General features: G+C 45.0%; 2 protein-coding genes across 22 annotated transcripts in view; both read left to right on the top strand.

Annotated features, from left to right (window-relative positions):
- The first annotated feature begins 3065 nt into the window (after positions 1-3065).
- On the top strand, positions 3066-19469 carry LOC125740775 (voltage-dependent L-type calcium channel subunit beta-2-like). Of its 2 annotated transcripts, XM_049012428.1 has the most exons (14): positions 3066-3577; positions 9449-9538; positions 10161-10283; positions 10473-10609; positions 10986-11035; positions 12685-12701; positions 13530-13610; positions 13714-13772; positions 14096-14193; positions 14451-14602; positions 14835-14930; positions 15082-15270; positions 16336-16383; positions 16967-17104. In XM_049012428.1, exons 1-13 carry the CDS (start codon positions 3560-3562, stop codon positions 16339-16341), a joined length of 1116 nt encoding a protein of 371 aa, XP_048868385.1. In that variant the 5' UTR covers positions 3066-3559; the 3' UTR covers positions 16342-16383; positions 16967-17104. The 2 variants fall into 2 exon arrangements, with proteins under 2 accessions (XP_048868385.1, XP_048868384.1); XM_049012427.1 differs by lacking the exon at positions 16336-16383 and having other exon boundaries at positions 16967-19469.
- A 1499-nt stretch (positions 19470-20968) lies between these two features.
- The window catches only part of si:ch211-106h4.4 (MAM and LDL-receptor class A domain-containing protein 1), a 57294-nt gene continuing 51784 nt past the window's right edge, over positions 20969-26478 (top strand). For 14 of the 20 annotated variants that reach the window (XM_049010552.1, XM_049010551.1, XM_049010553.1 and 11 more), the window contains exons 1-8: positions 20969-21136; positions 22087-22134; positions 22272-22391; positions 22601-22733; positions 23731-23826; positions 24092-24254; positions 25151-25394; positions 26143-26274. In XM_049010552.1, the coding sequence (XP_048866509.1) occupies positions 21109-21136; positions 22087-22134; positions 22272-22391; positions 22601-22733; positions 23731-23826; positions 24092-24254; positions 25151-25394; positions 26143-26274 (964 nt within the window). In that variant the 5' untranslated portion in view covers positions 20969-21108. Of the gene's footprint in view, positions 21137-21368; positions 21683-22086; positions 22135-22271; positions 22457-22600; positions 22734-23730; positions 23827-24091; positions 24255-25150; positions 25395-26142; positions 26275-26478 lie in introns of those variants that run through there. The other 6 variants (XM_049010566.1, XM_049010565.1, XM_049010554.1 and 3 more) reach the window with 5 other exon arrangements.

Here is a 26478-nt window from a genome sequence, read left to right as displayed (position 1 = left end):
CCGTGTCGGACCTCAGCGGGCGCCCCTGTCTCCATGCTGTCCAGCTCGTGAGGTCCAGAGCCATGCCTAAAACACCCAAGGCCAAAAATGTCTCCTGGGTAAGTACGACCGTTTGGATGGGGTGGGGCCCTTTAGACCATCACCTCAGCCTCCCTCATGAGCTAACTGTCCCATCGACCATACTTTGGTCGATGGGACAGCTTCTAGAACTCATGATCTGTGTCGAAGCCCATCATATGGGATGGAAAGGTCTCCGTTGAGCTTTCTTGCATTTTTTTTTGTTAGCTGTCTGTGCTATGCAGTCAAATGCAGGTGGTGTAAGTGAGGCAGAAACATGCCTTGTAAACCTGGAAGGTGTGTATTTCAGTGCAGGTGGATTCCAGCGATGAACTTTATGTTACTATGTGTAGTTAGAGATGGGGAGATTGAAAGCATTACAGAAACAGAGTTGGCCTTCTCTGCGAGCATGTTAGGGTGTGTTCATCCATCCCTCCATCCATCCATCTTCTAACCACTCATCCCGTCAGGGTTACCAGAAGCCAGGAGCCAATCAAGGGCAGCATGGGGCTAGTCGGCTTCAGTAAACCCTGGACAGACAGCGTATCACAGGGCACCAAAAATCACACTTGATGGGCAAGTTAGGGACGTCAGTTACCGGATCTGCAGGTCTTTGGAATGAACTCTGAAGTATTTTACTAAAGAATTACAGTAGATAAAAGCATTTTTAATGGAGCAGAATCTGCGACAAGCTGATCAAAAATGAAAAAGCCTGTGTGGTTGATTTCAGTCGTAAATCAGTACTTAAGGTTTTAGGTGAAAAAAGCACCATGAACATTAACATCCCATTTCCAAGGCGGCCCCCGGATCATCGCCCTTTTCTCACAGCTGGTCCACACCCAGGATTAGCGATATATCCAGCCAAGGTTTAGAAAAGCATTAGACATTATATAAATGTCTGTCTAATCTGCTCAGCGTACCATCATGAGCCGGGCCGCCGGGTTCTGCTGCTACTACTGTTAGGGCCGGCTACGTGTGATTGTGTGCGGCGCCGGTACCACGAGCTCGTGTGCCGGTGGCTGTAAGGATCGGAGAGTTTGACGGAGTTGAGGCGATGAGGGAAGGACAGATAATTCAGGCAGCTGGAGGTCGGAGTGATGTTAGGAAAGGCATGAACAGCTGCAAGGCCTGAGGTTCAGGCTTACTGAGCACGGGGGCCCCGTGTAGTTTCCCGGCCCTGATGCCACGGCTGTGAGTTCTGCCTCACGTGGGCCGTTCATTCTCACAGGAGCAGGCAGTGCCAGTCAATCCATTAATCGACATGGGTGGTCACCTAGGGTGCCCTCTTGTGACACGGCTCTGAATTAGCAAGCAGATTTCACTTTGTCTTAGACGGGGGGGGGGGGGGGGGGGTTCTTCATGACCTTCAGCTGGTACTGAGATGACCTAGGGGGGAGGGGGGGTGGTGCTGGACCTGCAAACAAACCAACCTGAGAAATTCCATAGATCTGTTCCACGTTCTGTAGTTGGGAGTATTTGTGTGTGAGTATAGACTTTTGTGTTATGTGGACGAATTTTGAGTACATTTGTCAAAAATCGATGAATCCTGCTGAATGATTATTTATAGGGTTGAAATTCCTTACTTAAAATGAGAGTCAGGGCAAAACCCTCAGAAAGCAAGACATATGTGTGTGAGTGTGTGTGTGTGCGTGTATGTGTGTGTGAGTGTGTGTGTGTGTGTGTGTGCACAAGTGGGTATACCTTACCTTATAGGGACACGATGTCCTCACAATGTGATGAATACCTGTTTTTTTTTTACCTTAAGGGAAAATTTTATAAAAATCTGTCACTGCAATGAAAAAACTAAAAACGGGAAAACTTGCTTAGTTACTAACAGTATGGTTATGGTTAGGGCTGGGAGGGGGGTTAAGGTTCTCATAGTTAGTGTTAGCATTTTTCCCATAGAAATGAATGAGCGGGCCCCATAAAGATATGTTTACCTGACACGTGCGTGTGTGTGTGTGTGTGTGTGTGTGTGTGTGTGTGTGTGTGCATGTAGGCATGTGTGTGTCCATATGCATGCATGTGTGTGTGTCCGCTGTCAGACATGGCCTCTTTGCCTGGGATCTGCAGACGTCGCAGCAGATGGTGTGGGAGAGATTAGAGAGAAGCTCTGTGCTCAGTCCCCTGCAGGATCTGTGCCATCGGCAAGCAAAGTGGTGCCCCACTGGGGGGGCGGGGGGGGGGGGGGGACCAATAGGAAGTCCTCTCTCAGAAAGTGGGCGGGGCTTGAGTGAGATCACATTTTCCCTGACACAGGACACCTCTGAGCTCCGTACCGGTGGAACAGGACAGGGATCGAGTTTCTTGGTGTTTATTATGTTCATGGACAGAAAGGAGACAATCCTGGGGCCTTAAAGCCCCCTGCTTTTATCAGTTTGCCTCTGTGTATCTGTGCAGGCCTGTGTATTTATGGCAACTGCAAAATTCTTGAATTTTTATTTCCTGAGAAAATTTTAGGCTTTCCTCCATTATCTTCAGGAGAAATTGCTCTATTAGCTGGAGTTCTGACCAAGACTGCCGTTATAAATGGTTTTTTTTTGTACTGTAGGAGGTCTGTTGTCCCCCTGACAGAATTAAAAGTGTTTTGTCTGGCACTATTGTGTTGCATCTTTAATTTTTCAACGGTGGGTAATATAATCCGCAGCCTGACTTGGTTCAGCCCAGCGTTCTCACACTGGCTGGTTAGGTGAGGCTGTTTCAGGGATCCACGGATCAGAACGAGGACTGGATATTCACCTGGTGCAAGTTAGCCTGTGTATGACCATCGGCACCTAGCAGAGAAGCAGAGAGAGAAACCAACCCCGGCAATCTGCTTTGCTAGTGATGGGAAGCCCTGAACACACCGTTCTCTTGCATGTGGTCATCCTTCCTGGAGCGCTGAACCTGTCAGCAAGGTGCTTAACCTGAATTACCCCTCCCCCTACCCCTCCACCGCCGGCACCACCCACAAAGGCCGGCTTAAATATGCTAATGTGACCCGATGCTGTCACCGGTGGACAGTTTTATCCCAGACATGTACGTGAGGTAGAAACAAAGCTTCTGCACCTGGCCAGTTAGGGAATTTCCTCCTAGATCGAGATCTAAGAGTCGTGTGAACAGGTGGACTTAAGAAACGACGGTGCATCCCAGTCCGGGTAGACGCAGCAGATGCCATCCAGCCAGTAAGCCCCAAATGCTGATGCTGTTTGGATGGAATGTTCCAGAAAGACAGCTTCTGCTCTGGACTCCCACACGAGCCTCCTCTTCCGTCAGTCTGGAGCATCCTAACTAGACTTCAATTCTTCCAGGTTTTAGCTATTGCTCCCTGAGAAGTGATAATCATCCGGACCAGGAGTCTTCGGAAGATGACGCCCTGTTGGGGAGGTTTTTTTCCAGGCTGCGGAGTGAGATCAGTCGCCTGGACGTGTTAGTCTAGGTGCAAACCAACGTCCTACCTCATCCAGAAAGAGAGACATTCACATGATTCACTGCGACCGTCTGTGCTAATCAATGAGCCATCATGTCCAAGAAAGGAAAGGTACAGTGTTCACTACCATTCTCCATGTTTGTATGTCTGATGTCACATGCTGCAGGGCTTTTCTCATTTGACGGGTCTGGGCCTTTTTGACCCCAGTGGGATGCTGTACCATACAAGGCACACACACCAATCCCAAAAAAGGTTCTGTTATTCTGTCTTGGCCTACACCATTACAAAAACTCACTGTGTACGGGCATTTATCTAGGTCAGATACAGGCTAACTTGCATCAGTTTTGCAAGACCAGTGCAATGCCAGTGTATCTGACTGAATGATGAGGTTTTATTAAACCATTTAATATTAATTACATTAAGCATGATACTTGTTCCTGAGTTCGTGTGTGTGTGGAGATTTGATCTCAGCTGAGCTGGTCAGGGTTTCTGTCTCATTATTGTGATTTTTTTTACTTTTATAAATAGCAGGAGTGTGGTTGCGGCCTCTTTCTATTTAGTACATTCCATGTTGAAAACACACATATGCAACACACGCACATTAGCCTGCATCTCGCCTACACAATTGAGCACACATGCACGTATACTTGCACGCATCCATCCAAGCACACACTAAGATTTTATATGCTTGTATAGTTGTGTTACTTTCTTCACTCTTTAATTTTGTTTGTTCCTTTCTGAATCTATCCACTCCTTTTTTTCTTTTTTCTGTCTTTTTTTCTCCTTTTCCTTCTTTTTCCTTCTTTTTTCCCCCTCCTAATATGTCCCTCCTCTACGGCCAGCTCACCCACTGCAATGTTTTTACATGTGTTAAAAATGAAATAAATAAATAAATAAATTTAAAATTAAAATAAATCGATCAACATGAGGGGCCTATACAGAGTTTATAGAGCCCCTCATGGTAAAGCAAACATGTTTGGCACAGCAGTGCATTCAGACCATGATTCTGCTTGCTAAAGCTGCTGGACAGGACAAAGGGAGAATAATAATAATAATAATAATAAATAGCAGGGGAACTCAAACAGGACTGAACACCTCCATTGTACAAACCATTGATTTGTAGTTCCATGCAAAAGGAACTACAGTACAGTAATCGCACCTTCTAATCTCTGGATGAATAATTGAAAATGAATCGCCCTATTGAGTTGATTGGCCATCAACACACCTGTCTACACATCTTTTGTGTTATTAAAGACGTCCTATACACCATCAAATCACTAGATACATGACGGCAGGAACAAGGTGAACTTTACAGGTGATTATGATTGTTCTATGGTGCCACGGAAACACCGTTCTTTGGAAAAGGGATGACGGGTGACGGCAGTCAATGTGCTCGGTCAGTTTTGTTTTCCTTGGTGATGTTTTCTGTGAAATCATTCAATGGAGTTGCCCTAGTGTGCAGAATTAGGTGCTCTAGATGCTACCTAGAATCGGAAAAGCTTCTTAAAGAGCAGGATATCCTCTTTCTTGGCTGCTATAAGTAGAACAAATTTAGGGTATATGTTAGGCAGGACTATTTTAGGATGCATCCACTGCTGGTCATCCTTCCTGTGAAATGCAGGTGTACAGTGACCAGCCCTCTCAGTCGCAGTAAGACTCAGTGCTCGGTGTATTTGTATGTGTTCCTGGAAGCCGCATGGAGACCTGGGTGCATCTCTCACGCACTGATGGGCACGCTAGGTGGCCTGGCGGAGAGGAGCTGCCATTTGTCTTTTTTCTCCCAAATCCTGATCTGACTCATGCTGATTCGTGGTGGGGCATGGATGGTAGCAATGTAGTCACACGCACACACGGACGCACACACATGTTGGTATTCATATCACTGTGGGGACTGTCCATTCATTTCTATGGAAAAAACCCTAATCCCAACAATGACGACCTTATCCCCTACCCAGCCTTAATCTTAACCATAAGTGACCAAACAAAATACAAGGCTTTGATTTTTGTTTTTTGATTGCAGTCACAGACTTTTATAAAATTGTTTCCCCTTGTGGGGACTGAAAAAAATTGTCCCCACAATGTCAAAATAACAGGAGTTTATCAGGATTGGTCCCCACAATGTAGTAGAACCCACACACACGCACACACACACACACAAACACACGCAAACACACACACACACACACACACACACACACACATCCTGGTTAGTCACTTACAGTAACACATACAAAAACCTTTATTAGATATATACCTGAGTTTACCATGCTGTACGTTAATGCATATCCCTTTAACGAGTGCTAACTGCACATGCCTTTGCTTATGTCTTTACTGGGTGAATGCTGCACATCCCTTTAACGAGTGCTAACTGCACATGCCTTGGCTTATGCCTTTACTGGGTGCATGCTGCACATCCCTTTAACGAGTGCTAACTGCACATGCCTTTGCTTTTGCCTTTACCGGGTGGATGCTGTACATCCCTTTAACGAGTGTTAAATGCATATTCTTTTAAAGGGGGCCTATTACACTCATTTTCACTGTTGATAATTTTATATTTGGGGTCTACTAGAATAGATTTACTGGCTTCCATGTAAACCATTAGTTAAAGGTGTGCGATAGATTCCCCCGCAGATGCGATCGTGCGCAGGGACTAGCGAGCAGTGAAGTGGGGAATCACGATCGGGCACACGGAAGTCCAGAAAACGGGGTTTTATTATGGGCAGAGCACAACACGATAAAACAACGTCAATGACCGGACTGAGGAAACAGATTTGAACGCGGACTAAATACACAGAACTATTCAAACGGACAGAAAACAGCTGATCACAATCGGGGTAGCACGCGCTATTAATAAGGGGGCGTGGCACACATGAGGATCGTACAAGCAGGTCATGACACCCGCTCCCCCTTCCTCTGGCTTCCAGTGGGGCGACCTGGGGTCAGCGCAGTCCCGCCCCCCCTCCCCATCTCGTACTTCTGAGCGCCAGCCTGCCTAGCTCACAAACTGGAATGAGGGCGCCCTCTCTGAAAAGGTTAAATGACGCACACGTGACATGATATTATTGACATGACGTGCAAATGACGCGCAAATGAGGAATACAAAACCGATCTCGCAACCAAATCTTTTTTTTGTCTGGGCAAGATCACACCCCGGGTGGCTGCCCATGTGACCTATACCTAAATCCGCCAGTGAACCTCACCATTTCACGGAAGTAAGGGACTTTGGCAGAACCCTGCTTACCATCATCATCCCACTTTGCCTCACGTGCCTTGCGTTTGCCGCATGGTTTAGCATTAGAGCAGAAAACCACCCCTCGCTGTGCCAAAATAATGTCTCATATCTCTGATTTAGCTTTTCAGCAAGGCTGTTAAAATGTAATGTATAAAACGTTCATAATCTCACTGGAGTTCAAATATCAAATGCTTCATGAATCGCGAGAAATAAGTTGGAGCGCCAGGTTTCTGAAGTAGCATATTTATTTTTTATTTAGTAAATTATATGGGGTCTTTAAATAGATAGTTACTGATTTAGGGGTTAACAAGTATAGAAGACTGAGATTTCAGCATATAATGAATTTCTCCTGACAAACTTTGCATTCTGTTTTTCATAATCCTACAGGATTTTTGTTTACATAATTGGATTCCCTGGATTCCCTGGAAATGACTGGGATGAGATAGGGATTTCCAGTAATCCTACAGCAATGTGATGAGTTGCTGCTAAGCATGAGCATGTGACTGACCATGTGCTTTCTTGCAACCAATAGGGAACGAGGTTAAACAATGGCATTCACATGGTGAAACGCCGGCTTTGAAAGCAAATGCCAACAACAGTATGTGAAGCCTACAATCACAAAAGAATGGACTCCTTCCCTATGAGTGGCAGATTTGTTCAGCAGATTTGCCTCAAACCCCTGAGGCCAGGGTTCGAGCCTCTGATATGACTCCATGCATGTGGAGTTTGCATGTTCTCCCCAATGTCATCATGGGGTTTTATCCCAATTTTGTTTTCCCCCACAATCCAAAAACATGCTGAGGTTCATCACAGTTGCCAAACTGCCCATATGTGTGAGTGAATGGTGTGTGGGTATGCCCATGGGATCTGGACCCCCTTGCAACTCTGGATAGGTCAAGTGGATGGATGGATGGATGGATGGATGGAGGTGCATATGTAGTTTTGATTTGAATTGCATGCCAACACTCTTAAGTAGTTTGTCCTCACAGGGACTATCAGGGTCTGTGAGGGTTTCTGAACCTGCTGCCTCACCACAGGTAACGATCAGGTGCTGTTTGCTATGATCACACAATGGACCAGAGAGCTCCGCCTGCACCCTGGTTCCGGTCAGGTGTGACTGAATATGCCAGGTACCGGGCCACTTGGATCCCACTGAGTGTGCAGTGAGCTCGAAACCCGTCTTTGTCTGTCTGCTGGCAGGAAGAGCTGGTGTTTGTTCGGAGGTTAAGGGGAACACGTTTAGCACACTGTGCTTATCATTCCAAGCAGGTGGACAGAATCTAGTATCATTAGGTGGCCGTTCTGGGATTAGAACCTACATAAAAACCGTTGATGGCGTCTTTGATTTGAGTCTGCAGCCCTTGGTGGAGGAATTATGGAAAAGCATAGAAAATACTAAGTGACCAGAGTCAATAGCTCAGGGTGGGAGGAGGCTGCAGCTGAATGACTGACAAAGGGACTGGCTTCTGCAAGGACGTCATTGTGTTGGGCTGAAATAAGAGAGCTTGGACTAATACTGACGGTAATAAACAGGGTTTGACGTAACTGGTATGCAAGTATGAATTTGTGGTATGAAGGTGAAAAATCATGGTCATATTTTACATTTTCTTCAGAGCAGATGCATTCTTATTCCACAGATCTTTTTATTGTTAAAAAAAACTTATTTTATGCACATTTGTGGTTAGAAATTACTGTGCATTTTAACTTTTATACTACAAATAAATACTTGCACACTAGTTATGTCAGTTCCTGGTTCTACACTTGATCATTTCATACAAATGTTAAATGTAGGCCAATTACCTACATCGATCCCAGGCAGTAACAGACTCATCCTACTGAATATTATTACATAATTGTCATTACAAAACTGCTGGGGAAGTTCAAATACCATGTCAGTACAGAAGCCAGCTAAACAGAACCTAAGGAGCACTGATAGCTCAGGTGTTACAATGACAAGCTTTCTGTATCACATGAAGACATATTTTTCATATATTTGGCTTGAAAACAATAATAAAAAATAGTTTGGATTGGCTGGGGGGGTGGAATGGTGGTGCTGTGGTTAGCACTGTGGCCTCACACATCTGGGTTCGAGTCTCCGCATGGGTTCCATGTGTGTGGAGTTTGCATGTTCTCTCCATGTCGTCGTAGGGTTTCCTCCGGGTACTCTGGTTTCCCCCCACAGTCTAAAAACACCCTGAGGCTGATTGGAGTTGCTAAATGGCCCGTAGGTGTGCATGTGAGAGTGAATGGTGTGTGAGTGTGCCCTGCAATTGGCGCCCCGTTCTGGGTTGTTCCCTGCCTTGCATCTGTAGCCTCTGGGATAAGCTCCAGACCCCCCATGACCCTGAACAGGACAAGTGGTTACAGAAGATGAATGGATGGATGGATGAATATTCAAAGCTTACTAACCAGATGCTAGAAAAAAGAAAGATAAACACATCGATGGATGGATGGATGGATGGATGGATGGAAGTACTTTTAGGAAAGGATTTGGCTTTGTCATAGTGACCAGAAGGCAGCAGAAATGGAAAACTCTGCAATCTATGTTCTCCTCTAATCCAGTAGGCTAATCCAGAAGGAGCTCACATAAAAAGGCTCTTTCATCCTAAATTATATACCTTTGTGAATGGATGAGTTAGGAGACCAGCATCCTTTATCAGCGGAGATGGAAACGCTGGCTGGCTAAGAAAAGGACAAGGAGTGGGATCAGCCCCAGACTCACCTTCTCACGCCTTCGGTCTTCTACGCAGGGTTCGGAGGAGTCCAACAAGAAAGCTCTGCAGGAAGCAGAGAAGGAAGCTGCACAGAAGCAGGCGGTGGTGCAGCTGGAGAAAGCCAGGGTAACCCCCCCACCTGCCCGGCCTGCTGCCACCGCTCCCCCACTCCCACCCTGCATTTCCTCTCATAGCCTCTGTGGTGGTTCTATATCTATGCACAGGATATATAATCCATTCATTTCGTCTCCTCTAGCCACCAGATGACATTAATAGTCAGTGTTGGGCATTTTAGGCCCAGAAGCTACAAGAGAGACCAAGGACTCACCTGGTTGGTAAAAACTAAATCTTGGTCTAGATTTGTAACTTCTGGACCAAAAATACCCAACACTGTCAATGGTGTATTAACATGTACGAAACGTGACATGACCTTCTTTGTTGACAGGTTTTAGGCTACTGTGTGTCAACACTAAGCAGGCCTCTTATCATGCAGGTGTTTCTGCCAAGTCTTTGATGTTGAAGGCTGATAAAAGACGCCCATGAAACTCATCTCATCTTCACTTGGTTTTGTCCCAGCTCACAGCTAGTCTGGGCTTTTCGTGGGTTGAGGGCGCTAATATTGAACTTATATGTTGGAACGAATCTCAAAGGATCAGAAGTAGGAGTGTTGGGGGGGGGGGGGCGTTAATATTTATATTCAGAGAAGAAGCATCCATGTCACTTCCCCTCCTTTCCCTTCCCTGGTCAGCGCAAGCCCGTGACATTCGCCATCCGCACCAATGTCACCTACGTGGCTGCCGATGAAGATGGCGTTCCGGTACCCGGAAAGGCGATCTCCTTTGAGGCCAAAGACTTCCTCCATATCAAAGAGGTCAGAGACTAGAGCATGCAAGAGACACTAGAGATATGCGCAAGAGATCCATGCTTTTCGTACTGACAGTCAGTAGGAGGTACATCAAGTTTATGGTGAATTTACATGAATTTTTTGAGAATGAGGAAGATGATGAGTAGAAGGGATTTAATGCCTTTTCTGAGCATGTGGACCTCGCTGATCCTACAGAAGTATAACAACGACTGGTGGATCGGGCGTCACGTTAAGGTGGATGCCGAGGTGGGCTTCATCCCCAGCCCCACCAACCTGGACATCCTACAGATGAAGCACGGACTGGCAGCTAGGAAAGCCAAGCTGCAGGCCAGGTATGGGCCAGCAGCCCCCACATGACCAGTCACATGACTCGCAGTTTCCTGTGAGTGGATGGACACACAGGTGAAATGAACATATGGGTGTATGGCTCCATTTAGCTAAACGTTTCCTAATCGTCAAATATTCCTTCTTAGTGATTCTTAGTATATAGGTGTTAGTATGGTGGTTTTGGAGAGTATCTGTACCTGAAGTGAAACATGGGGCTGTTCTGGGAGCTTTCTTCAGATGGGATCATAAGGAGGTGTTGGAGCTGATGTATGGGAAGGTTATTAGCTAATTCATGTGTATGTTTAAGCTGCTGTGCTGCTGGACTCTGGCAGGTGTGGAGAGGTATAATAAAACGATGAGTCTGCTCTCTGTCTTTCCCAGCAAATCGGGAGGAACCAACCCCCTGGCAAATGCCGCTCGCGCCGCCGCAGGTACGTCTAGACGGCCTCTGTCTCACTGCTTCTAGCGGCCCTCAGATCATCAGCTCCAGTGTTCCGCAAACTTTTCGTCTGGAGACTCTCCAGAGAGTATCGGTCAAGTCTCACGACCCCGTTCAACGTAATAAGATTTTCTGGAGAGGCAGTCCGCAGTGAAAGGCGGTGAAGTCTCACGCAGTGAGAGGCAGTGAAAGGCGAATGCTACAGGACAGCCAGCGAAAAGAATACAGTGTCAATGGTAAAACGCTGCAAGCTTTTTTAGCATATTCAGAAAATCATCTCGCTGCCTCTCGCAATTATTCGGCTACCCAGCCCAAGTTCGTGAGCAATAGTTTCATTTTTTCCACTGCCCTCATCTTTTTTCGACCCCCTCATCCCACATATAGTGTTCCAGCTGCCCGGCTGGTACCTGTTTCACAACTTATCCTTTTGCCGAAATGCCACATATACCACCACAATATCACGCATAGTCTTAAGTGTATAGCAACATATGCTAGCAGAGTTCATGAGGCTGCTGGATATGATTGTATCACGATAATCCTTCAGCCACTGCACCCACTGCATCCACTGGCCCAATTAAGCCTGGTGTCAGGTTACACTCTGTCCCTATTTCTTTTCACTTTAAGAGATATTTTTCATAGTTGCAGTGTCAGAATCCTACCATTCCCATCGAATATCATTCTGGTAAATTCATGAATGTTTGCCACCAGGAACCTCGGTGACAAATCACCTGTGCTTGATGCTGGTGAGGTTTCTTCTGCTCTCTTCATTTATATTCATTAATCTGCTATAATTCTCTCCTTCATATATTACTGACTTTAGCACAATGCGAATTTCTGGAATATCATTAAGTACTTTCATAATATATTTGTGTTATTTGTAATAAGAATATGTATTAAAGATTGTTTTTGCTAATTTACGTTACGTAACACAATTGGTGATTTTTTCTGCGTCTCATATGAAATGAATTATTCAGTGTATTTTTTGGTCAAGTGATCACTTTCACACCATATTTGTCTCACCGCAGCAACACAGGTCCTCTGTCTGACTCCTGGTGCTCTGCTCTCTGCAGCTTAAGTCTCCTTACACACACACACACACACACACACACACACACACACACACAATTATAATTGTAATTATATCTTTGTGGAGAGTCTCTGTTCATTTCTATACGGAAAACTCTAATCCCAACATGACACCCTAACCCCTACCCAGCCCTAACCGTAACCATAAGTAACCAAACCAAATACGAGACTTTTTGAATTTTTACTTTTTTGATTGCATTCTCAGATCTTTGTGGGGACCTGAAAAATGGTCCCAACATCATCAAAATAACATGTTTTTATCACGTTGTGGAGGCCATTTGGTCCCCACAATGCAATATAAACATAATACACACATACACACACACTGAGCTCCCCCCAGACCTGTAACCCTGCACCGTTGTTGCTGCTGCCCCCTAGTGGAGACCTGTGCCTGTCTGAATGCAGCTTGAAGCTGGACATTGGTGCCGGCTGTCCTTCAGATCCTGGAAATGGCCAGTTCCCATTGTGCCCAGTCAGTGTTTACATGCTCCCCTCTAATCAATGCCCCGCTCTCTTTTTGTTCAACCCCCCCCTTCCCACCCCAATCCCCAAAAGCGGCGAAACACAAGAAGGTAAGCCAAAGCGGCCCTCGAATCAGGGGGTGATTTTATGTGCACTTGTATTCCCCTGTCCTTTGTTTTATGTTGCTATTATTATAAGTTTAGAAGTAAATGTGTGTTATGCAATTGTTTTGTTTTCATCACTAGGAGCAGGTTTTGTCTGGTTTTGTCAGGTTTTGTCTGGTTTTGTCTGGTTTTGTCAGGTTTTGTCTGGTTTTGTCTGGATGCTTGTTTGCACTTGTACTCATAACAGTTATGGAATCTGGATTTATTCTGGTCAACTGCTTCTTTTTTGTTTTCACAACCGAAAAGGTCTTTTTGAGGCCAGCTTACCTACGAGACCCTAAATAAATATAAAATTCCAGTGGGGTGGACGGGAATTATGCTTATTTTATATGCATTTTAGATACATATCGTGTTATTACACACCAAACAACCGAAAGATGTGGGAAATCTGTTTTTATAACTAATGGATTTTTGATTGGTGTCCATCCCTCGATCCATCATCCACCCCTTATCCGGGGTTGGGTGGCGCGGGCAGCAGTCTGATAAGGCAATTTTTGATTGGTGTGGATATTTATAAATGGCGATTGGCTATTGGTTGGCCTAAATGACTGCTTTGGTGCATCATGGGAGATCTCCATTGGTCTCCATGGCTCCTGGAAAACCTTAGTAAGCTCCATTAATGGCCGATTTGGTCTAGCACTACTTTTTTTTTTTTGCTTTGAAGATTTGGTCTTCCCCCGACCCTGAATAGGATAAGCAGTTTCAAAAAATGGTTGGATGGATGGATGGATGGACATGGTCTTAATGTGTTTACCTCTGCCCTCCCCCTTACAGAATGAGAATATGGCAACTTACGACGTGGTGCCCTCGATGCGACCCCTGGTGCTGGTGGGCCCGTCTCTGAAAGGCTACGAGGTACGAGCCATCGCCCCCTGCTGACACAAACAGGACACCGCAACAGTCCGGCTGACTCTGTTTTCCTTTCCCTGCACTGCTTCATACGTCTTTTTTATTTCAGGTCACAGACATGATGCAGAAAGCCCTGTTTGACTTCCTAAAGCAAAGGTTTGAGGGAAAGTGAGTCTCACTTGGCAAGTTGTAGCTTGAAAATCGTGAAATTGTGGTCAAAGAAGGTAGATGTTGGGAGCATCAATGCTCAGAGATGCACTTTGCTCACCTGCATTTTCAGAAAGCTCCACAGGGGGCGATATAGAACAATACAAACTGTATGTATTTGGAGCCAGTATTGTTAGATATCTACAGTAATTGTCGGTGGAATTGGCTTCATTATTGGTGGTCGGTACATGCGGTAGTTTGGCGTAGCCAACATGCATCCCGAACCTTCCCGGCTCCCCTGTATCAGCCATGTCCCTCTCCGTCTGGTCCTCTGTTTTTTTCAGGATCTCCATCACCAGGGTCACAGCAGACATCTCCCTGGCAAAGCCGTCCATTCTAAACAGCACCAGCAAACAGGGAATGGTCGAGCGATCCAACTTGGGTGAGGGTCTTGGGTACTTATAGGCATCCTACCAGGAAGGGTCCTCACAAGTGGGAGAGGACAGGACAGGGCAGAAAGACCACCCTCGTACATTTTATCACTATTTAGATTAACAAACAAGTTTATTGGCGAGGGAGCAGGTTACAGTGTGTTGTCAGCCTTGCAATGTGCTGTTATAGTTTAACTATGCACATTTTTCTTAGCTTCAAGCATTGTTATGTTGTGTTATCATTTTGTAATGTTCTCTCTCTGCATAGCCGAGGTCCAGAGTGAGATCGAGCGGATATTTGAGCTGGCCCGGTGCCTACAACTGGTCATTCTGGATGCTGACACTATCAATCACCCACACCAGTTAGCGAGGAGCTCCCTAGCCCCCATTCTGGTCTACATCAAGGTCCAGTCTCCCAAGGTGAAAATTCCCAGGATCGTCGTGAATTATGAAAATTCCATAGCGCAATAACATGCTGGAACGGACTACAGATGTAGGGTTATAGCTGCTGTCGTGACAATTCAATGGACATTAAGCAGAACGGAGAATATTGCCAAACCTAATGAAATCAGTATTAGCATTTCAGTATTAAATCAGTATTAGCAGCGATAGCATTTCCTCCTGACTCTTGACTCTTCCTCTACATCTGAAGGTCTTACATAAACTCATCAAGTCCAGAGGGAAGGTAGAGGCGAAGCACATGAATATGCAGATGGTGGCTACTGATAAGCTATTGCAGTGCCCCCCGGTGAGTGCTGTCGAGTACTGCAAGTACAATGTGTGTTTCTTAAAATAACTGCTGTGGATAATGGTGCCACCCTTCGAAATATTTCTTAGAAGGGTGTCAGCGATCCCTTTTTGAAATTTAAAGCACTGGAGTGTCATTGTCCGGTCGCCAGGAAATGTTTGACGTCATCCTGGATGAGAACCAGTTGGATGAGGCGTGTGATCACATAGCAGAGTACTTGGAGGACTACTGGAAGGCCACGCACCCACCTTATGAGCAGGAATCCAACAACCTTCTGGCACGGCTGGCCGCAGCGACCCTGCCGACCATCCCCATGGCCGGGGCCTCTTTGGAGTTGCAGGTACCCAGCTAGTTAAAGGCTTGGATGGGCTTGTGTGGAGAGAGGCGACAAGATGTTGGTGAAGGATGTGGCGACTTCATTGCATTTTGCCGAGATCTTTCATTTGGATCGTATTCACCTTATAGCGTTTTTGCCCATTTGCAACATTTAAAATAATGAAAATCGTTTTCGGACATTATTTAAAAAAAATCCATTGTAATATACAGATGGATGACAACAGACACCACATACTTATCTATCCAATTCCATGGTCACAAGGTTTCCAGTATAAGCACAACATAACTGAGTTAAAGGACAGTGCATTGCCGTCTTTAGCATTACCATGTGACCATATGACCATGTGACCAGTGTTTTGCCTGCGATTTAGCTTCGCACTTGATTATGTGATGGTTGCTTTAGAAGCCAAATGTGAATTCCTGTCTAGTCACTGCTCAAAAAAATCAAGGAAGTTCCAGCCTGTCTTTTTGTGATTGGCTGCCTTTAATACTGAAGAATGCAGAAGTGACTCCTAAGATTTGGTAACTTTTCACCGAAACCCCTTACAGGAGAGCGAGAATTAGGAAGGAGCACTTGTCATTTCGCTTACCTCAGAACTTTTGCGCAAAAGATTCTTTTATGGCCTAAAATGTAACTTCAACACCGTTTTGAAGTTTAATTTTAAATTTTTTTTTTGCATGAAAATGTTCTTTAACTGCTAAATTAGTGCCATCAATCTGTAATAAGTCACTATTTTTTATTTTATGACGTCTACATTCAGAAAAGACTGAAATATATTACTGAACATTTCTCCCTGTATCCATGTCTTCTGAATATCTTAAAATATTTTAAACTCTATTAAAAACATTCAAACATCAAAGAAATCTGAGGATGACATTCCTGTCGGACGCGAAACCCAGATGCTTCATGATCCACACGCCACAGATCCCCGAGTCCAATCCATATGCCAGTGGAACCGGAAGGTGTTGTCTAGGCTGCTGGCTGGCTTCTGTCATCTCTCATCTGCTCATTTTGTGCCTTGTGACATTTTTACTCCTCCCTCCCTTCATCCTTCCCTCCATCCATCAGGAGTAGTAACAAGAAGAGAAATGCCATTGGTTGATAGCGATGCCGCTGGTGAGTGCAAGACCAATCATTCATCCCATTCTCCCATTCATAGATACCAAAATACTGCCTCCGGTGGTTATTATTGGTACTGCAGCATCTAGAAATTGGACTGGCACGGATTTATGTGTGGAGTAGTGTGTGTGTATGTGCGTGTGTGTGTGTGTGTGCATGTGTTTTAACAGAACACAAAAGAATAGACAGATAACACATTTGGTGTCCTTTTACAGGCAATTACATGTGAGTATTCTTTCCTGAAAAAACTAGAGACTTTTCACATAAACATTCCATATACAGAATAGAACCTGCAAAAGAGGCCACAGTCAGAATAATGATAACCCCTATAAGTAAACTTAATTATTGCAACTATATGGATTTTAAACTATGGTAGATGGTATAACATTTTAGTGTATATTTTCATCATGTTTTGAATTATAAGTCAAATTATGCAATTTTTTGCATAATTGTATCTCAGAGATTCCAGTAGATACACCATCGTAGTGAATGGATCGTTACATCCCCATTGCTAATTAGCTAGTTAGCGCTGTGTGTGTACAGCCAGCTAACCTTCTGTATTTTGTGTGTGAATGACCAGAAGTATGAGAAAACTACAGTGTCCCACCACCAAAAAGCCCAGGAGGAACAGGAGGATGATGGAGAGGAAGGGGAGGACCTGGGGGAGGAACAGGAGGAGGAGGAGAAGCGCCTGCTCCGGCCCGAGGTCAGGAGGACTGAACGTACCCAATGCCGCCCCGCACACACACAACCAGAACACCCCAGACACCACATCCTGCTCAGCAAGAAGCAGAATCCCCCGGATGGGAATGAAGGCAGGGAGCCCCCCCACCAGGAAAACCAGCAACGGGGGGAGGAAGGGGAAGAGGAAGAGGAGAGCCAGCTGCATCATGGTACACCGTTACACTGGGGGCGCAGCCATCACCACCATCACTCCCGTCACCGCGGCGACGAGCCGCACGGGGCCCCCAGAGCCACATCTCAGAAGATGGATCACAGCCAGGACACGCCCCCACACGGTCACCACTCACGCCGCTTTCCCCGGTCTCAGTGGATCCCTCACCGTGACGGGGACGAGAGCACGGGGGACGGACAACATGGCGATACGGGGGGATGGAGAAGGAACACTTACATCCATCGTTAACCATCACTGGTGACCATGGCAACACGCAATCACTGGTGACCCTGTCACCCAAGCAACTAGTGGTCGCGTGTGAAGTTTCTGAATTTTGCTGGAAATAATACTTTGTGTGGTATCGCTCCGGTCAGTGGCCCTTCTTGCTCTGTTGTAACATGCTGTTTGCTATATAAACTCATTGTTTCCTCGGAAATCAACATGTGCACCGAAACCTACGCTGAAGATTATGATCACACTCCATGTGAAGTGAATAACGTTGAGTATCTTGTAAAACAGTGTGTGTGATGGTCTGGGGTATATAAGCTACCATCTGTACCAGAGATGGGACAGTCTTCATTCACCGCCCGGCCTTGACGAGTCTCGGCAGCCCTACACCCTGTGGGCGGATCATACTCTCTCCTCCTCAGCCCCCTCTTGGTAGGCACTGTACTCACCACAGCTGGCCAGGAGCTGTTCTGATCCGTTCCAGAGATGCACTGATCCACTCGTCTGGCCATAACAATGGCCATTGGCTCATAACAATGGCAATTGGCTCTTACCAATGTCAGTCTGGTCTTTACACCTCCTCATTTCTTCTGTGTCCATCACATCTACGTCAAATTTTGGCTTAACATCTAATATATTCCAGACTTTGACATGCACTGTTTCTAACAAGATTCATTCACGTCATGTGGGGGTGGTCATGATGTTTTAGCTTATCAGAATATACCGCTCTGGAAAAAAATTAAGAGACCACAGCACAATTTTTTGTTTCACTCATTTCTCCGTTTATGTGTCTGCGTCTCTGAATATATACTGTATATATGTTTATCTTGTGAACAGCTACCTGGTTCTTCTCTCTCATCAATTTTGGGCTTCTTCCTTGCTACATGGGTCTTCACTCCTGCTTCTTGGAGCCTGATACGAACTGCCCTATCAATTCGCTAACATTCCCAGTGTCTCCTGCTTCACCTTGTTATTTTGTACTGCTGTCTTTGAAATGTTTAGCCTGGAAGCAGCCTGCCTCGCAGCGTAGCCTTCTGCCAGCAGAAACAGTATTGAACCTGGATTTTTTTTTAAATATAGAGTGGTCACTTAATTTGTTCCACAGCTGTATGTGCTGTAAGACTACATGTGTACAGACAGATGGCAATACAGAGGAGTAGTTGTTGATTCGCCTGCCTCAGAGAGACGGATTTTCTGTTTGTTTGTAGTTTGTTTTGCTTCTTCCCAGACAATTTGTTTTTCAGTCCAGACTTTGCATTGCCTCTGATTTGTCAGTAGACTTGTTTGAGGATCCGGTCGTATTGTATTAGTCCATCGTGTTCATTTTTGTTTTGTCTCTGGTTGATCCACACAGCACTGTTTGTCCTGCGATGACTCCGCACCACAGATGAGTTGCGGTTTTCTTGATGTGAACTGTTGATGCTTCATTTTATCAAGGTTGCGTTTAGCATTTCTGTATTGTTAGGATCTATTGGTAAGTTAGCTAACATTTAAAGCAAACAACGCATATTTATTTGTTAAAGGTGATTCATACTGTACTTACTGCAGACATGGACGCAGTGTGTGCTGCTGTGATGTAATTCTCGTCACTCAGGTCAGGCACGGAGACCTCAGATGTTTATCAATATGCGTACTTGACCTCACTTGTGTTCTCTCATGTTGAAAAACATGGCTCATGGATTTGAAGGACAGCTAACTGCGGAGGTGCAGAAGTATCGGCATTTATGCGATTCCTTGCTGCAGTATTGTGAAGACTTCCAGAAACTAAAATAAAATACATGTTTGTGACTGTTATGCCGTTTACCTGTGTATCTCCTTACTGTAAGTACATAATGCAGGGTTAGTTTTAGTACAATATATTATATTTAACATAACGTCTGCTCCACAATAAATAAATTTGGGGGCAGCATGTGGTGCAGTGTGCTAAACCTGTGTGTCTGTGATCCTTCAGCAAGGCCCTCAACCCACCTGGGTGCCACTATGAGTGGCTGCCCTTCGCAGACAGCTTACTCCACAAAGAGCAAGTTGTGGGAGGCATAAAAAAGACAATTTCCCCATAGGGGAGTAATAATAATTATTATTACTTCATAAACGTAATGTGTCTTCGATGTTTCACCAGGATCGCAGGATCTCCTGTGTGATGTTAAGGTAAAAAAAAGAGCTGTGCTTACATTATTTCTAAGGATGAATATCTACATCTGGGATGTGCGACACGTTACTCAAAATTCAACCAAGTACCAGTCTGTTGTTTCATGAATTGCTGCCTATTATACAGAAGAATATGGACGTTGCTCCTAGGATTTGATAGCTTCTGACAGAAACTCTTCCGGACAGTGAGAATTAGGAAGGAGGACAATTTCAGCACTCCAGTTCCAACTAGAATTGTTGGTAACCATTGTTTCATTTTTTTTTTGCATGAATAAATTTGCAGATATTTCTGTTTGGTCAATAAAAGCTTTTGTTTGGCTTTAAAACCTTCATTGACTCACATTTTAGCCCTTCTGAATCACACGTAGTCCAGTGTTTAGTCACACTGCCCTCTGCTGGTAAGTCCTTATATGGATCCGATCTCTTCTCTTTGCTATGTGGATAAGTGAGTGTCTTGGTGTGTGTGTGTATATATATATATATATATATATATATATAATTCCTGTCATTTTGTGTATCTTACGTTTGTGCATGTCAGATGTTTAACCTTTGTCATATGTCTTTCTCTTATGTTAGACAGATTGGTGCCGACCGTGTCTTAAATCAGCCATAAAATACCCTCAGACCAATAATTTATCATACAATTTGTTTCTTACCTCTTGGTTACCTTGTTTAGCTTCCTTATATATGAAAAGATTGGTTTTAATATTTTTTGTGTGGCTTTCTGGAGCCTTCTTTTGACAGCATACCTATCGTTTTCAATAAAAAAAAATAATTGTAAAATAAACCTCATGAGAATTATATAAATAAACTGAATTAGTCTTATCTTGCCTTACATGTATCGGCATGCCTTGCTTAGTGAAAAAAAATGTTTACATTTATTTTGTTTAAATAGAGGTTCCTGAGAAAGTCAAAAAGCCTTAATGCAGTTTACAAATCTATATGGTGCTTTTATGTATTCTAACCATACAAATGGGTCATTGCCGACCCCAACATGACAGTAAGGATAAGTGTGAGAATGTGCAAACAAATGGCATTAAACTGTAGCATTTCTACGTGCGATATGAACGTATTTAGGTGTTTTTACAAGCACGCTATGGAAAAACGACAGCAAGGTCACAATCTCTGGGGTTCAGCAAAAGGTAAACCCACAGCAAAACAAACCAGACACTGGGTCTGTGTTAGTGGGTCTGTGTTAGTGGGTCTGCGTTACTGGGTCTGTGTTAGTGGGTCTGTGTTAGCGATGTTGAAAGCAGTCAGGGGCATGTCCTCCAAGCAGGGCATTCTGAGTTCACAGTGGACTTTAGCTTCAACACAGATAAGGTAATCCAGGAGAGCGACCCAGATAAAGACTATAAGTTAGGCTGCTAACTGATTCTTTGTGGACGTACGACGTTCGCCTTGTGGGCTGAGGGCTGCACCTGCCCCTCTTTGACCCGTTCTGCCTCAGCATGAGAAGGTCAGCCCACCTGCTGCTAGGTAAGATGCTTCAGAATGCTGCACGGACACCAGATGCAGTGATCCATGAGGGGGGTGTGAGCTCACGGACCTGGGGGGTGTAGGAGAGGGGGCTGGCCAACACCAGCTGAATGTGGGAGCGAGAGAAGCACCATACAACGGGGGCTCGATTAATACGCATGTGATTGGCTGTCCGAAAACAGGACTTTACCTGCCCCACAGATACTGTGAGCTCCTCACTCTGCACGTGCCAATGATTTTGCGCGTGGTGGGAATCTGCAGTTCATGCGATGCTCTCTGGGTCGTCGGTCCCGGTGTCTCATGCTCCACGTTCCCTGACATGAAAAGAAAACATTCGTGTGCTAATAGAATTTCTACCAGCGTGAGGAGGGAAGTTTTTTAGGGAGTTCAGGAGGAACAGAAAATATATTTTCTGATGGGGACCTAGGTAGCTATTTCACCAAGATAAGAATCTGCGTGCGTCACGAAAATATGTGAAGTGAGGGTAAGAATCGTAATTACTGCTGGTGACGAAAGCCAAAGGGATGCAGTGGGGCAGAGAGACGGGTAAGAAATGCGGCGTACGAAACCCACAGAGGATAACAAATACAGGACTAAAGGAAGCTCAAGATCGCTGTACTTCTCAGATACTTTGTGAAAGAGTTTGCTGCATATACTGTCTCCCCCAGTCCAGTCGAATTTATTAAAGAGCGACTGCAAGCTATTCATTCTGATCTCAACAGCGCCGTTTATATTTCTCTCTCTCAAAAAAAAAAAAAACTACTGTTGACTTTACGACAGAAACTTCCCAAAAAAACTATGTGCATAGTGGCGGCAGGAAGCTGTGTGTTCATTTTAAGGTTGAACATTAACGTTGTCCGTAGTACGATGTGGCATTTATCCCTTGGAGCTCTAGATCACAACACAGATCGGTTGTCGCTGATGTTTTGTGATGGTTTTTCAATTGGCAGCTTTCCTTGGCTTTCTGGAGGTCCTGCTCTGGGGTCTACATGTGACCGGTACGTGGTCTCCAAGATACTCATGGATGATTGTTAAACGGTGCTCATCATGTGCTCGTATCTGCTCGGAAGACATTTCAGTCGAGGCAGAGTGTTCACTAGGGCTTTCCCTGGCGCTGCTGGCTTGTCTGTTTCAGTAGCGGTTCACAGGTGTCTTGAAGGAGAGTTCCAGTGTGCTTCCCAAGAATGTGTCTCCCAGGAGAACGTCTGCGACTACCATAGTGACTGCACCGATGGATCGGATGAAGAGTTCTGCGGCAAGTCGCTTTCTGGATCCGCTGCTCTCATGAGCTGTATTTTCATGAGAGACCAGACCGACTGGGTGCGGGACTAAGCCTGTGTGATGGTCAAGCTGATCTCTTGAGTTGCATCTGTTCTCAGACTGTTTAAAGATCGAGTATGACAACCATGATCCAATCCCACGTAAGGCTGTTACTGTTATGTGAACGTTTTTCTGATCCTACAGGGTCCTGTAACTTTGACCTGCACTCATGTGGGTGGAAAGACGTGAGCAGCAGCTTCTACAGATGGAGGCTAGAAATGGCCAACGTCAGCTCCGAGCCCGGGGTGGACCACACCACCGGCTCACCGTTCGGTAGGTTTTCCTGATCATATGTGCTGCTGGAGGCACTAACTGGCTTTGGGTTGGTTATCCCTGTTCCCATGTGATGATGGAGGGACTTCCGGACTTTTGGTTGGTTATTCCTGTTCCTATGTGATGATGGAGGCGCTACCCAGCTTTTGGTTGGTTATCCCTGTTCCCATGTGCTGATGGAGGCCCTACCTGGGTTTGGGTTGGTTATGCCTGTTCCCATTGGCTACGGCCCTACATAGACCAAGTCCTGTCTCACAAGAAGAATCCAAAGTCATTTCAGTTTCTACTGTCATCTTCTGGGGCAGTGCAGAAATATGTTATATATTATACAAATATAATATATAATATATAAGGACAGTGATCTGTATCCAAATGATTATGGGTTTAGATCCAGTAGCCAGGGGCATGGGCCCCCTGACAAAATGTCACCTAGGGGCCTTTCATCCAATTTTATGTAATCAAGGACCCCTGTAAAGTGCCGGGCCCCCTGAATCTGCCATGGTGTTCATGCAGTATCCATCTTTGTAGCTGGCAGAGCAATCATACCACTTTTGGACCCTTGAGCATAGTGCTTATCCCCTTGATGCTGGCTGATCCGGTGCTTAACGGTGGCTGATCCTGTGCTTCTTGCTGGCTGACCTTGTGCTTCACTCTGGCTGATCCTATCCTTGATGCTGGCTGATCCTGTGCTATGACCCCAAAACCCACTCTCATCCTCCATATATGTACACGTGTGTCTATACTTTTTATGGAAATCAAGAAAGGGTGTTTGACCATTACCCAGTTTCCCCCTCTATTATAGGTTCATTTCCTAACATGTGATTATTTTTTTGTTTTTTTCTGATATTTCATTCTACTCTTGCCTGTTCCTCTGTTCCGTTTACCGCTCTCGCTATGTCGTGCTTTCTTTCCGTGATTCTGCCACCCAGAGACTGATAGCACACGGTAAGCTTGCCGTGCATATTGTCACATACCACATTCTCCTGTCGTTCTCCAGGTAGCATCATGCACGTGGAGGGATCTAATCCATCTCCCTTGTCCAAAGCCCAGCTGGAAACCGTCCTTCACAAACCCACGGCAATAGGCTGTCACATCACGTGAGGATCACATTTTTGCTTGGAAACTATAGCCTGAGTCTGGAGTTAGTCAGTAGCGAAATCGTTAGCTTGATGCCGTTAGCTGGCTAGTTCCTTTTCCATGGAACGCAACTGACATTGGTCAAGTTGTGGTCAGGTTTCCCTATATTTCAGCATCTTGTGCACTTTGCTGAGCAGCTTCCTTTAAAGCCTCCTGGATACATACATCTATGGATTTTTAATGGTAGCAGATCCATTGACTGAATTATTTTTTCCTTGCTTCTAGCTTTTGGTACCACCTGTTTGACAGCATAGGGCTTTCCTCAGAAGTCTCCTTACACGTCACCACAAACTCATCCCTCCAGAAGCTGTGGGAGATAAAGAAGGCCCAGACCAGGGGCTGGGAAAATGTTACTGTCCACATCGGGAACAGAGCCGCAGGTTCCAAGGTGGGCCCCGTCTGGCGTCAGCGGTGGGCTGGGTGGTTCTGGGGCCCCACTGAAAAAACACTTTGGGGCCCCTAAACCTCCGGGCGGCCCGAACACATGCAGGCCTTATCTCTGTCTCTGATGGTACAAGGAGGCATGATTTCAGACGTGGCACAGAGATTCACTGGGAATCTGCCATCTGCCCTGTCAGCTCACTTACTGGGTTCTGATGCAGACATTACAGCAGCCAAAACATTTACATTAGCAACCAAAACATATATTGAATCATACATAAAATTATACATTTCCATTATAAAATAAATATGCATTACATTAATTACATTAATGATACATTAAATGTTTAATTATACATTTACAGTACATTACATTACATTTATTCATTAAATTATACATTTAATTAAAATAAAAATTCGGTTGATATTACAATGATTACTTCAGATGTGGGCCCCAATGTAAGATATAAAATTCCAATACCTATATGTATGATGCTTGCATTGAAAACTTAATAGCAAAATGTATATCTTATCATACTATAAAATTGGGTTTTGCTCTGTAACAATGACTTTGCAGTAAGAACCACTCTCAATAGTTGTGTTTTAACGCATAGTGTTTTTGAAATCAGGTTGTGTAGTGCTGATGTAATTCAGTGTAAACAGGGGAGATAAATCCAGTGTAAACAGTGGAAATAAATCCAGTATAAACAGGGGAGGTAAATCCAGTGTAAATAGGGGAGGTACTTCCCGTGTAAAACCAGTTAAACTGTCTGTGAATTGTCTAAACAGACGAAAGATGAATGATTATCCCTGGAAAAACCACACTGGATCTATCCTACCTCATCCACATTTCCCTCGTTCCTGATCCACCCCTCTTTCCCTGTATCTCCCATAAACCCATAGCTGCAGTTCATGGTGTCACCCACGTTCATCGGTGACCAGGACGTGGCGCTGGACGACGTGCAGCTGCTGGACTGCTCCGAGCGGGACATTCCTGCCGGGTCTTCGCGGCTCTCCTGCTCATTCGAGGCGGACGCCTGTGCCTGGTACAATGACCAAGGTTCTCCAGCCTCCTGGGAGAGGGTCATCGGGAAAGACCCATGGGGCCAGCAGCTACGCCCAGACCATGACCACACCAGCGGCACCGGTATGCTGCCCCCTAGCTGTCAAGGGGTTACACGCACTACAGAAGGCCTTGCTTCAATGGATGTTAAGTCGTATTTATGGGAAACTAACACAAAAAAAGCTGATTGATGTGAGAAGAAACCTTGTGCTTATGAAGGTCTTAGCCCTTCTGATAAAGATGTAAACCACTTCAGCCAGTGGACTCAAAAGTAATGATAGCACACTTATGAGAACTGGGGCAGGACGGCTTTAATCCAATCGATTGGCAAGATATACAAAGCAGACCACGAAGGGAATGCAATGTTATCTCCACCTAGAAGACATCCTTCTGATCTTTTAAAGGACACTTGCTTGCCATTTCACTTTCCTCATTCACTTCATTTGCTGCCAAGTTAGTCTCAGAAGTAACCAGCATTCGCCGTTTTAAGCTTTCTGCAGGGTGATTAGCTAGCTTCGTTTTCTTACTCTTTAAGCATCCGACATTTGTCTGTAATGTTTAATAAAACATTTATACAAGATAAACATAGAATCTTGCAAGCATCATCACCAATTTTCTGCAATTTCAGCCAATTTCAGCATAATTTCACGAGCGATCAGCGCGTAGTTACAGCTTCTCCCTGAGCAACGTCACGTCTTATTTTAATGAGTTTTAATGAGTATTATTACTCATTTTCTACAAGCACCACAACAATTAAGAGACGGTTCTTTTATTCTTCTAAGGTGTGCGGAAAATTCGTCTTTTTTGCGCTTGTCTGTTTTTGTCTTTCAAGGTTACTACATGTTTGTGGGTTCAAAGTCCAGAACAGCAACCCCTGTTCAAGCCCGACTGCTGAGCTACCCCCAGGATGCCAGAAAAGCACAGTGTCTCAGCTTCTGGTACCATATGTTTGGAGGCACCGTTGGTGAGAGCAGCTTCTCCTCTGCACTGCTTGGAGGACCCGGGCATTGTGGGGAACTAGCCAATTAGGATGGGAAAACCAAAACTCCGAAGCCATAGAGCCTCTTTCTGAGCTGTCAATCACACTCAACTTTCTTTTCATTGGTTACAGTACTTTATTAGATACCACAGGTGACTCACAGCACCCAGCAGTTCTACCGGTGTGATT

The sequence above is a fragment of the Brienomyrus brachyistius genome, chromosome 4, assembly GCF_023856365.1.
Source record: "Brienomyrus brachyistius isolate T26 chromosome 4, BBRACH_0.4, whole genome shotgun sequence".
Lineage (NCBI taxonomy): Eukaryota > Metazoa > Chordata > Actinopteri > Osteoglossiformes > Mormyridae > Brienomyrus > Brienomyrus brachyistius.
Note: the sequence above shows the minus strand (reverse complement) of the source record. Positions and strands in the feature narration are given on the sequence as shown.

What these genes read in the sequence shown, in the direction of transcription:
- LOC125740775 (XM_049012427.1), top strand. An exon ending in TGCAGCTGGAGAAAGCCAGG is followed by an intron (nt 9,539 to 10,160) that starts GTAACCCCCCCA and finishes TTCCCTGGTCAG; the next exon opens with CGCAAGCCCGTGACATTCGC. An exon ending in GGTCGAGCGATCCAACTTGG is followed by an intron (nt 14,194 to 14,450) that starts GTGAGGGTCTTG and finishes CTCTCTGCATAG; the next exon opens with CCGAGGTCCAGAGTGAGATC.